Below are 13,314 nucleotides of genomic sequence, written 5' to 3' on the forward strand. Positions count from 1 at the left end.
CTGAATCATTGTGTTTTATAAGGGAATTCAGGGTACAAATGAAAATGACTTGAGAAATGACAAGTGCAAGTTCATTTTACCTCAGTGTATCAGTAAGCTATTGCCACAAAGATGCTGGGTAACCAAGCACCCCAAACTCAGTAACTTAAAAAAACAATAATTTATTTTAAGAGATCTGCAGGTCCAGCTGGAGTTTGACGGGGCTCTTAAGGCCTCAGTTTGGACTAGTGGATTATTTCTTCTGCCCTATCCAATTTGTCAAAGTACATCTTATAGCCAACCCAAAGTCAATGGGTGGGGGGTATCTCCCATCTACAATGAAACCATGAAGAACTAGAGCCGATAAGTTCAACCCATCATGATCAGTTTGAAAGAGTTTCTATGTATAACATATTCCTTCCACAGTATTGTTTTGCCTCTTCCGTATGATCTACAGGCCTTCTTTAAAAAGGCCCTGACTCTTGGGTTTGTGACTGTTCTTGTTAGTTTACCCCTCTTTCATTTTCCAGCCTAAGGCTGAACTTTTTTTTTTAATTCTCACCCAAGCATATGTTTCTTGATTTTAGAGAAAGCTAGGCAGGGGTGAGGGGTTGAGAGAGAGAGAGAAGGAGAGAGACATTGATTGGTTGCCTTCCATACACGCCCTGACTGGGGATTGAAACTGAAACCTAGGTATGTGCCCTGACCAGGGATCGAACCCGCAAATTTTGGTGCATGGGACAACACTGCAACCAACTGAGCCACCCAGTCAGGGCCTAAGGCTGAACTTTTAAAAGAGGTTGCATAAAAGTACTGAAAATTTCACAGGTATTGGACTTCACATATTAATTAAGTCCTACTTTTCTACTAGAAAGCTTGTGTTATCCTGGGAAACATAGAAACTCTCTAAGCCATACCTGCTACATCAAGAACCTGGCATGAGGCCCTGGCGGGGTAGGTCACTTGATTGGAGCATCATCCTGAAACACAAAGGTTGGGGGTTTGATCTCCAGTTAGGGTAATACAAGAAACAACCAATGAATGCATAAATAAGAGGAATAACAAGTTGATGTTTTTCTTTCTCTTTCTCTGTCTAAAGTTAATTAGAAAAACAAACCTAGCATGATTAATGACACATGGCTTCTGCTTAATAAATAGTTAATAATAAGAATATCAGGATGATGGTGTAAAAAATGCTGGACCTACGTTCTAATCCTGGCTCTGCTAACTCCGTGTGGACTGAGCTTCTATAAAATGGCTCCCCCCGCCTTCCCAGCTCCAAAATTCTGTGCCTGAGGCCAGGTGACCTCTGGTCCATTGTGGTTTCTGGAGGAACAAGATAATGTTCTGTCTAAAGCTTATTCTGGCCTACTCCCTTCAGTTTCTTTCCAACTGAGGCTGATGACCACATATTGCACCCAGTTAGGACCCAAACAGGACCCCACACTTATATATTACCAAATAAAGTTTGAGTCCCTGTCTGGGTTGCCCATTAAGCCACAACCATTCTTTGGCAAAAAGAACTACTTTTTAGCTTGTGGTCTTGATCAGCTTTCCTGTTTCTGAAATGAAGAGAAGTGTCCTTGTTTTAACTACCCCATGAGAGTGATCATGCAGTTAAGATGTAATAAATAATTTAACATGATTTTATTAAGATATGAATTAGAAATCTTTTTTAAAATTTTTTAATTAATTAATTTATTTTTATTCAGTTACAATTGTCTGCATTTTCTCCCCATCCCTCCACCACACCCCAGCCAGTCCCACCTCCCTCCCCCACCTTTACCCTCCCCCTTGATTTTGTCCTTGTGTCCTTTATAGTAGCTCCTATAGACCCCTCTCCCCACTATCCCCACCCCACTCCCCTCTGGCTATTGTTACAATGTTCTTAATTTCAATGTCTCTGGTTATATTTTGTTTGCTTTTTTCTTTTGTTGAGTAGACTGAATTAGAATTCTTGTTTGGCTTCTGGAACAGATTCCAAAATAACAGAGGTTTAAACAAGGTAGAAATTAATTTCTGTCTTCCATAACTGTTTGAACATCTGTAGTTCGGGACTGAGATGGCAGCTCCAGGGTGATGGAGTCCAAGACGCTCCCATCTTGTGGTTCTGTCACACTCAACATCACATCTGTGTTCTAGTTAGTAAGAAGAGAAAAAGGGGGCAAAGAGAGAGTATGTCTTTTTTTTTAAGGGCTCTACATGCAAGTCATGTATATTGTATTTCATTGGCCAGCACTGGTCATATGGCCACATCTATATGCAAAAGAAGCTGGGAAATGTAGATTTCAGCTAGTTGCTTATGTGTCCAGTTATTCCTTTGATGACTATAGATATACAGGGGACTATTCCCCTGAATAGGGAAATAGTATTGGGAGTACTACTAGTCTCTAGCACAAAAAAATATAAATGTGAAAATAATTATTTTATACATGATACTTTGCAGAGTCTTGAAGATGACGCTAGTTATGTTGTGGCTGGGGTATTCCTACCCACCAGAGCTTCCCATGAATTTGGCTGGAACCCCAGTTGCCAACTTAGGACCCAGAGCCCTTCTTCCCATTTCTGTGTTCCTTGTCCTTTCCTCTGCTCTCCCTTTCTGCATCTAGACTGCCTCTCCTTGTTTCCATTCCTCTGTCCCACATGTCAAACTCTGCCATTTCAGTTCCTACAGAAGTCTTCTTTCTTTTAACATTTTGTGATTTTTTGAAAGTAAAGTTTGCTGGAAAAGTGGGGAGTGTCAGGGAAAGGTCATTCTTTTGCTATTCTTGGGTAAAATAGTTTACCCACATTCAGATTCCTAGGTTTATGTGTATGGTCATTTGCCTTTCAAAATCTCTAAGCACTTGTTAAGATCTGTCTTTCCCCAATAACAGAACTTGGAGAACATCAGAGCTGCATGGAGTGTTTTATTCTGACATCTAGAGGCCATGGCAGTGATGTTGCAAATGGATGAGTATAAATGGAGATGGAGCAATGGGGCTGATGGGCAAGAATGTAAAATCAACATTTGCCAAGCACCTCATGGATTCCTGGTGCTGTGCCAGAACTTGACACATGGACTGGACTGCCAGAAGGTCAAATCCAGCTCTGTCATTTACTCGCTAGTAGACATGGGCAAGTTACTTAAGTGGGGATAAGAATAATACCTACATGGTGAGGGTTAAATTTATGAAAAATACTAGGATAGTATGTGGCACAAATTAAGCCATTGCTATCATAAGCAGAAACTTCATGTCTGCCTGTGTGTGTTGAGAAAAAGAGGGGGATTTGTTTGGCAAGTGGGAATAAACTGAGGGAATAAACCTTGAAAAGTGTTGGTTGAGGATGACAGTAATATTACTTCATAAATGTCAATTCTGACTTTTATCTTCTCACTCGAATTTAAGGTTTCTTGTGCCAATGGTTAATTTTTCTCATAAATTCCTATGGTTTGGAAAACTCCTTTAACTAGAAAAATTGAGGTTGTATTTGGGTTTTTAAATGTTTGGCTACAGAAAATAAGATCGGAAAACAAATTAGCTGCAACTTCCACATGGTCCTGGGACCTAATGAGGAGAAATGGAAGAAGAGGTGCTTCGAATGAATAACCACAGACGCTGCTGTTCCCTGAGCACATGTCCTGTCAGTCATCTAGTCCACCTGACAACCCATGTGGTGGCTGTGCTCATCATGAGGAGTGTTTTCCTCCGAGTCATAGGGTGTACAGTGACAGATTTGAACACAGGTCAGTCTGACTTCAAAGCTTGTCTTTTTTTCAAGGGGCCAGGGAAGGGAATCTGTGGTTTCAGAAGCTGAGGAAGGGAGGAAAAAATTGGAAGTCAGATAAGGCACCTGGGTCCTCAGGTGCTGAAGTGAAGCAGCAGGACTGAAGTTGCTCACCCCTGCCTCAGGGGCTCCACAGGCATGAGTGCAGTAGGTTGCCAACCGCTGCCAAATAGCTAATTATCTCGAAATTACAACTCACTGGGAGACCATGAAGAGAAGACACTGGAGGCATTATGTCAATCCCATAGCACTGGATAGTTTAACCATCTACCAGGACAAAGACCATATTTTTAAGCCAAATATTAGACTGTGTGGTGTGACAAGTATGTTTGTAGTCATCAGGATGACAAAAAATATTTATAGTTATATCATAAGTCATGGTATCTCTTAGTCAAGAATTACCTGTATTACTTGCCTATTGCTGTGTAATAATATTATCACAAACTTAGTGACTTAAAGCAATACATATTTATTATCTCTCAGTAAATGTGGCTCAGGAGTCCATTCCTGGCTGAGCTGCATCCTCTGCAAAGTTGCAGGCAAGTTGTCGGCCCAGGCTGGGTTTGCATCTAGGACTGACTGAAGAAGCGTCTGCTTCTGGGCTCATGTTAGCAGCATTCAGGTCTTTGAAGTCTCCCAGACGGAGGAGGCATTCAGGTTTTGGCTGGCTATCAGTTAGAAGCTACCCTTCGTTTCTTGCACTTTCCACATTGTTGCTCACAGCATGGTGGCTTGCTTCTTGAAAGCCAGCAAGAGTGCACCTCTTAGCAAGATGGACACTACAATCTTATGTAATGTAATTACACAAATGCAATTATGTACATACTATCATGTTTGCCATATCCTATTGGTTAGAAGAAGATCACCACCCCACACACATGTGAAGACCAGGAGGCAGGGATCAGGGGGCCACCTGAGAGTCTGTCCCGCCCATCACCTTATACCTGGCATGCACAGGGGCCCTGGGATGCTAACTGCAGTGGGATTATCTCAGGGCATGGCCCCTCTCAGGACACTGGCACTTTCCTTGGGGATAAAACAGCAGGGACAGAACTTCCTTTGGTTTGTTCAGGAAGACTTGCTGAAAGGGGTAGGATTTCTGGAAATGTCTGAATGACAGGAGAGAAGAAGTTTGGTAAACTTCTAAGGGAGGTTGTTTTAGACAAGTGAGGAGGGAGGCGACATAGTGATGGGAGTGGGAGGACTGAATTTATAACCCTTTAGGAATGTCTCCAAAACATTTGTCTTTGTGCATCAGTAAGCTATGCCACTTATTGGCCATGGGGTCAAGCTTGTCCAGATGGTTTTTTCCCCCTTCTCTTGCAGGTGTGGCAGTGTGGAGGAAGAACTGAGGTCTTGCACTGCTCCCGGGTCGCTCACCTAGAGAGACGCCACAAGCCCTATGCCTTGGATCTGATTTCTGCCTTGAAGGGCAGTGCTCTCAGAGTGGCCAAAATCTTCATGGATGAGTAAAAACACATGGTTTACTTGGCCTGGAACATACCTCTCCAGGTTTGTCATGGAACTGAATAGAAGCAGAGCAGAAGAAAGGAGGAGGAAGTATGGTAGTGGTGGGAAATGGGAGGAGATACAGCCAGAGTGCCATACCAGCCCTAAAAAGTAAGGGTGAAGTCCAGATGGTGTGATGATAATGACACAGTATTTATGTGGTAATACCATGTTCTAGGCTCTCAATCACCACAACAGACCTAAAAGTAGGTCTATTTTTTATTTTATATATTTATTTATTTTTAAATTGCAGTTGACATTCAATATTATATTAGTTTAGGTGTATAGAGTAGTGCTTAAACATTTTTATAACATAAAAAAAATGTTCCCTTGGATAAGTCTAGCACCCACCTAGCACCATACATAGTTGTTACAATATTATTGACTCTATTCCCTATGCTGTACTTTACATTCCTGTGACTATTTTGTAACTGGCAATTTTTCCTTCTTAATCCCTTCACCTTTTTCACTCAGCCCACACTCATCTCACATCTGGTAACCATCAGTTTGTTCTCTGTATCTATGAGTTTATTCCTATTTTGTTTGTTGATTTATTTTGTTTTTTAGATTCCACATATAAGTGGAATCATATGATATTTGCCTATCTCTGTCAGACTTATTTTACTTAGCACAGTTCCCTCTATGTCCACTCATGTTCTCACAAATGGCAAGATTTCGTTCTTGTATGTGGCTAAGTAATATTACAGTATATGTATGTACTACATCCTCTTTATCCATTCGTCTATTGATGGACACTTAGGTTGCTTTCATACTTTAACTGTAGTAAAAAATGCTGCAACGTACATAGGGGTGCATATATCTGTTCAAATTAATGTTCTGTATTTCTTTGAATAAAACCCAGAAGTAGACTTGCTGTGTCATTTGGGAGTTCTATTTTTAATTTTTTGGCAAACCTCTATATTATTTCCTATAGTAGCTACACCAATTTACAAAACCACCAAGAGTGCGTAACTGTTCCCTTTTCTCCTCATCTTTGCCAGTGCTTGTTATTTGTTGACTTATTGATGATAGCCATTCTGAGAAATGTGAGGTGATACCTTATGGTTTTAATTTGTATTTCCTGATGATTAGTGATGTTGAACATCTTTCCGTATGTCTATTGGCCACCTGTACATCCTCTTTGGAAAAGTGTCTGTTCAGGTCCTCTGCCCATTTTTTAATCAGATTGTTTGGGGGGTGGGGGTTGGTGTTAAAATGTATGAGTTTTTTATGTATTTTGGATATTAATTCCTTATTAGACGTACCATTGGTGAATAACTTCTCCCACTTAGTAGGCTGTCTTTTCATTTTGTTGATAGTTTTCTTCACTGTATAAAACCTCTTTAGTTTGATATAGTCCCATTTGTTTATTTTTATTTTGTTTCCCTTGCCCAAGGAGACGAACTAAATATATACATCTTACTAAGAGCAATGTCAAAGAATTTAGTGCCTATCTTTCCTTCTAGGATTTTTGTGGTTTCCAGTCTCACATTCAAGTCTTTAATCCATTTTGAATTTATTTTTGTATATTCTTTTACATGTCTGTCCAGTTTTTCCAACACTATTTATTGAAGATACTGTCTTTACCTTATTATATATTCTTGCCTGCTTTGTCATGCGTTAATTGACCATATAGGTGTGGGTTTATTTCTAGGTTCTCTTTTCTTTCTTCTTCTTAAAAAAGATTTTATTTATTTATTTTTACAGAGAGGAAAAGAGAAGGAGAAAGAGAGGGAGAGAAACATCAATGTGTGGTTGCCTCTTGTGTGTCCCCTAATGGGGACCTGGTCTGCAACCCAGGCATGTGTCTTGACTGGGAATTGAACCAGCAACCCTTTACTTCACAGTCCAGCTTTCAATCCACTGAGCCACATTAGCCAGGGCCTTTGGAAGTTTTTTGATTACTGACTGATCTGTTCAGATTTTCTCCTTCTTCTTGGTTTAGGTTAGTCTTGGAAGATTGTATGTTTCTAAAAATTTACCCATTTCTTCCAGATTGTCCTACTTGTTGACATATAATTATTTATAGTATTTTCTTATACTCCTCTGTGTTTTGGTAGTGTCAGTTGCCACATCCCTTTCATTTCTCATTTTATTTACTTGAGTCCTCTCTCTGTTTTTCTTGATGAGTCTGGTTTAAGGTTTATCAATTTTGTTTATCTTTTCAAAGAAAAAGCTCTTGGTTCATTGATCTTTGTTATTTGTTTACTTTGGCCCCAATTTTTTTTATTCTTGCTTCTACCCACTTTGGGCTCTGTTTGTTCTTTTTTCTCCTGTTCCTTTAGGTGTAAGGTTGGATTGTTTATTTGATATTTTTCGTGTTTCTTGAGGTAGGCCTGTATTGCTATGAATTTCCTTCTTGGAACTGCTTTGGCTACACCCCACATATTTGAGGGTAATTTGTGCTTTTATTCTTGTTCATCTCAAGATATTTTTTGATTTTTCTTGATCTCATTAATCCATTCATTTGTTAATAGTATGTTCTTCTGGGTTTTCCAGGTTTTTTTTTTTTAAATAATTGATTTCTAGTTCCATACCATTGTGTTCTGATGCTTGATATGATATCAATATTTAAATGTATTGAGACTTGTTTTGTGTCCTAACATGTGGAATATCCTGGAGAATATTATAAGTGTGTTTGAAGGAGATGTATATTCTGCTGCCTTAGTATATATTGTTTCACAAATATCAAGTAATCCTTCTGGTCTAATGTGTTATTTAAGGCTGGTGTTTCCTTATGGATATTTTTGTATGGATGATCTGCTTCTTTTTACAGAAGTTTCTTTAACATTTTTTATAATACTGGTTTGGTGGTGATGGACTTCTTTATCTTTTTCTTCTCTGGGAATCTCTTTATCTCTCCTTTGATTCTAGTGATAGTGTTGTCTGGTAGAATAATCTTGATTGCAGGTCCTTGTTTATTATCACTGAATATTTCGTGCCAGTTCCTCCTGGTTTGTAGTGTTTCTGTTGAGAAATCAGCTGACAGTCTTATGGGAGCTCCCTTGTCTGCAACTACTTTTCTTTTACTGTTTTTGAGATTCTCTCTTTTCTTTTTAACCTTGGCATTTTAATTGAGATGTGTCTTGGTGTGGATCTTTCTGGGATCATCATTGTTGGGACTCTGCAATTTCTGGATTTCTATGTCTATTTCCTTTGCCAGATTAGGATAGTTTTCAGTCATTATTTTTTCAAATGGGGTTTTAATCCCTTGTTCTCCCTCTTCTCCTTCTCACACCATTGTGATACAAATGTATGCTTGATGTTGTCCCAGAGATCCCTTAAACTATTCTTATTTTTAAAGATTCTTCTTTTGTTTTTCTTATTGGGTGTTTTCTACTACCTTTTCTTCCAAATCACTGATTTGGTTCTCTGCTTTATCTAACATGCTGTTGACTCCATCTAATGTATTCTTCATTTCTGACTGGTTCTTTTTTATGGTTTATATCTCTTTGTATAAGTTCTTACTGAAGTCAGCTATTCTTTCTCTAAGTTCGTTGAGCATCTTTATAGCCAGTGTTTTGAACTCTGTACCTGGTAGATTGTTTGCTTCCATTTAGTTTAGTTCTCTTTCTGGAATGTTGTCTTGTTTAATTCAGGACATGTTTCTTTTTCTCCTCATTTTGACTGCATCCTGTGTTTGTTTCTATGTATTAGGTAGATGCTGTACATCTCCCCTCTAAGGAGGGTTACTTTATATAGTAGGTGTCTTATGGGACCCAGTGGCACAGTCTCCCTGGTCACTTGAAATGAGTATTCTGGGGCTGTCCCTTGTATGAAGTGTGTGTGCCCTCCTGTTGTAGTATCATCTTGATTTTTGTTGGCACATCAGTGTATGGTATTGACCCTCAGACTGGCTGGGTGTGAGGGCTGGCCATGACTAAGGCAGACAATTTATTGTGTGGGGCTGACCTGACAGAGCAGTGTTCACTTTTGTGGGGCTCTTTTGTCTATTGAGTCCACCCTTTTGTGTCACTTGTGGAGCTAATTGGGTGGTGCTCTGGTGTGGGTTGAAGATGGCCACTAGGTATGTTGTTTCTGGGGTCTGTTGAGAGGAGCTTTAGTACTGGATAAAGTCAGATGCTGCCTGCCTGGCCCAAGGCCACCTGGTAGGAGCTGCTACAAAATGATCTGTGGCTGGTAGCTCCTTCTGTAGGCTTGGAGGCATCTGGAAGCAGTTATGCTGTGAACCAAGTGTGACTGTCATTCATGCTAGAGTTGGGGCTGCTTAGCAAGAGGTGCAGGGCATGAAGAAGACAGCCACTGCTTGTTTAGGGTTGTAAATCTTTGAGAGATTTTAGGAAGGTCCACAGCTCAGACTGAACCTGGCCACTTATGAACAGCTGTTGAAAGAGGGTCATGCTCAAAGAGAGTTCAGTGGGCTGGGGTCTCAGAGAATCACCCAGCAGGGGCAATTGGAGTTAGCCAGGTTGATGGAGACCAGATGTGGTGCCCACCTTTGCCTGAAGGCTGGATAGTTGGAGGGCTCAACAAAAGAGCAATGGTGCCTGTCAGCTCTTCTGTCTAGGAGAGAGCTGCCCCCTCAGCCCTCACCCCAAAGCCAGTCAATTCAGTTCCTCCCATTTGCCCCTGGTGCTTTTCAAGATGCTGTTCCTTCACTGGAGTTTAGAGCAAGTTGTGAGCAAATGATTTTGTGCTCAGGTCACTTAAGAGGATACCTGAGTTTCAGAGCAGATGAATTTTTTAACCTGAAAAGTAATTTTTTTCTTGAAGTCTAAAAAAGAAAAAACACAATAAACCAACTAATTGCAAGTATGATTGAATTTTTAAAATTGAATTTAAATGCAAAACCTAAATATTTGGAAATAAATATTTCATATATTTGCTACTTATAAAAAAAAGAGAAGCCCTGTGTCTCACTTGGATGGAATCCTTGATGATTTTCACAGACAGGTGTTGTGGGGACCCCTCTTCCTGGCACTGGTGCTTGGGGCTGGGGAGCCTGTTGTGAGCCTGGGACCCCTAAGTGTAGACCTTCATGGCTGAGATATCCTTCTCAATTCTTAATCACCATATGTGGATGTGGAACCAGTCTGTTCTGCATCTATGCCCCTCTTGCCAGTCTTGATGTGCCTCCTTTCTGTTCAGCTAGTGTTCAGGTGGTTCTTAAGGGTTGTTGTTCTATAATTTAGTTGTAGTTTTCATGTGATCATAGGAGGAGGTGAGCCTAGAGTTTACCTTAGGTAGTTTTTATTTTTATTATTCTAAGTTTACAGATGAAGAAACTGAAGCGCAGAGAATTAAAAGAAACTTGTTTAAGCATAGCAGCACAATTTACAATAGCCAAGTACTGGAAGCAACCTAAGTGCCCATCAGCCAACGAGTGGATCCAAAAACTATGGTATATTTACACAATGGAATTCTACGCAGCAGAGAGAAAGAAGGCGCTTATATCCTTTGCAACAGCATGGATGAAACTGGAGAGCATTATGCTAAGTGAAATAAGCCAGGCGGTGAGGGACAAATACCATATGATCTCACCTTTAACTGGAACATAATCAACAAAAGAAAAAAGCAAACAAAATACAACCAGAGACATTGAGGTTGGGAACAGTCTAGCAGTGGCCAGGGTGGAGTGGGGTGGGGACAGTGGGAAGAGGGGATTGCAGGAACTATTATAAAGGACACATGGACAAAATCAGGGGGGATGGTGGGGGTAGGGGAGGGAGGTGCGTTCAGCTGGGGTGGGGGGGAGGGAAGGGGAGAAAAGGCATACAACCGTAATTGAATAACAATAAAAAATAAATTAAAAAAAAAGATTCATCCATCATCAATTCACTGTCTTAAGAGGACATAAACATGGTAGGCAGGATGTGGGATGGTGGGAATAAGGACTATAATCCTGTTGGATGCATGTGAATGAAGGTGACCTTCTTGGCTAAGGCCACACCATTGTCCCTGCCACTGGAGGTCAGCGGGATTTGCTCTCTTCTGTTCCTGAGCTGTGGCTCTGGCCTCATTCTTTTAGTTTAATTCTCCACAGATATCACTTTTAGAAAATGTCCTTCAACTTCCAAATTTTGCTACCACAATATTTCTTTTAAAAGCCTTTTCTGACTGTCATGAGTAGTATTTTTTATCTTATTGATATAAGTATTATCTCTGAGAGGAGCGATCTGCGTCAGCTTGCTAAGGATGAGAAGTAAACCCAAAGGACCCCACTACACTGGCCTTGCATGTGTCTTTTAAACCAAAAGAGATTCCTAAGTTTCAACCTCTTTTCATTTTCCCTGGAAAATTATAAATTTTATAGGTTATTTTATAAGCCATCAGAAAAATACCCAGTTTCCTCAGGCATCATTCATACCCTTTAGAAACATTCCATGTTTTATTTACAGAACTCTGGAATCAATTGTGGAGACATTTTTTCCAGAATGGCACTCCAGGAGAAACTGAAATGTAAAACTTTTGACTGGTATCTGAAAAATGTTTATCCAGCCCTGAAGCCAATCCGTAACATTGTGGGCTGTGGAAGAGTATGTATTAAGAAATTGCATTTCAGATTTTAAATGTTTGGCTATAACAATGAAACCTGAATCGCAAGACTACCCAGAAAAGGGTTTCCAAACTCTATCCTGCCCAAGATTGCTTTCCTATCCCCAACTCCTTCCTCAGCTTTTTGCCCTTGGACCCTCTCAGTTTCTTTTTATCTCTTGCTCCCCAGGACCCCTCTCCCTTCCTATTCTTTTGCTTTGCAAACTACAGCCCATGCTCTGACCTTCCCATTTTCTCAGCCGTTGGCTTTGCCCACCTGAATGCAGGCATGATTGCCCCTTCTCTGTATGTGTTGGGATGGGCCAAGTGGGGGGGGGGTGTTCCCAGGAACTTGGTATCACCAGTGCCTCACTTCAGCTTTTGCCTGGTGCTTAGAAAATTGCTGCAAGGATACTAAACTGCTGGTCCCTTTTGGGGGTCACTTCTGGCACCCTTGGAGAACCAGAGAAAATGCAGGTTCTGGGGAGGCTTGATGGCCCTCTTTCTCTGATTCTTTCCAACAGTGTTTTCAGGTGACAACCTATTGGATGAACATATCTGCCTGGATCAGGGACCTACTCCAGGCAATACCCCAATCATGTATTACTGTAATGAACACAGTCCACAGGTATTTTCCACAATCTTCTTTGCCCAAATAGATGAGTCTGATGAGGCTCAGCCCATAGCAACTTTTGCCAGATTTGGACTCAGTGTTAGATGATGGGGAGACAGGAGCTAAGCATCCTGGGTAATGAGTCAGGGTGAAATTCAAACCTGTACTTGTAACTAAGCACTTCCAAATTCATTCAAAAAGTCATGGCAAGACAGTTCTATTTCAGGTACAGGTAGGCTATATAGAAAGGCTTTGATCTGTTGCATTCATTCTCTCTGGTAGTATTTTCATTGACAATAACTTTCAATCCCCTTCCCCCGTCTCCACACTGCCTCCCTCTACCTTCTTGCTGCTCCTTGTGTGCCCAGAAGGTGAGCAGCTGAACAGAGGGCTGGAGAAGAGAGAGGCTAAGTGGAAATCCCTCCAAGGAATGGAAGAGATCTGGCACCAAGTGAAAGATATAACCAAGGGAATTTTTTTCCCTGCAACAACTCACATCTGTCATGTTACTTTGCACGTTGCCCTCACAGGAACCTTTTGAGGGATGCAGGATAGATAGCATTTCCATTGACAAATGGAAAAATCTGGGACACAAAACAACCCACTTGTTCAAACTCATTGAACAAAGCATGGTCAGAATGAAAATTTGAAAGGTTTCCTGACAAGAAACTTATAGCTGAGGCTTACAATAACACCTTATGCAGTTCAGTTGTGTGGGTTTTTTTTTTTTATTCCCAAAGATAAGCACCCTCATCCATGCAAACCATGATTCGGTTAGGCTCCCTGCATGCTAGGAAGCAGGCTAGTGCTCCCTTCTCAGGCCTGGTCTTCTTCCTAAAATCAAGTAGGGGTGGAAGAAAGAAGCAGGGGGTGTTTCCCAAGGTGACTGAGTGTGTAGGGGACTCATGAGCAGTCTTTATGTCCACTACATGGTCAAGGACATCCCCACT

The 13,314-nt window shown here is 40.8% G+C and overlaps 1 protein-coding gene across 1 annotated transcript in view; it reads left to right on the forward strand.

Annotated features, from left to right (window-relative positions):
* Positions 1-13,314, forward strand: part of GALNT8 (polypeptide N-acetylgalactosaminyltransferase 8) — a 44,810-nt gene that overhangs the window by 19,937 nt on the left and 11,559 nt on the right. The window contains 3 exon segments of the mRNA XM_024558298.2: positions 5,074-5,259; positions 11,616-11,757; positions 12,285-12,379. Of these exon segments, the coding sequence (XP_024414066.2) occupies positions 5,074-5,259; positions 11,616-11,757; positions 12,285-12,379 (423 nt within the window).

Source organism: Desmodus rotundus, chromosome 3, assembly GCF_022682495.2.
Source record: "Desmodus rotundus isolate HL8 chromosome 3, HLdesRot8A.1, whole genome shotgun sequence".
NCBI lineage: Eukaryota > Metazoa > Chordata > Mammalia > Chiroptera > Phyllostomidae > Desmodus > Desmodus rotundus.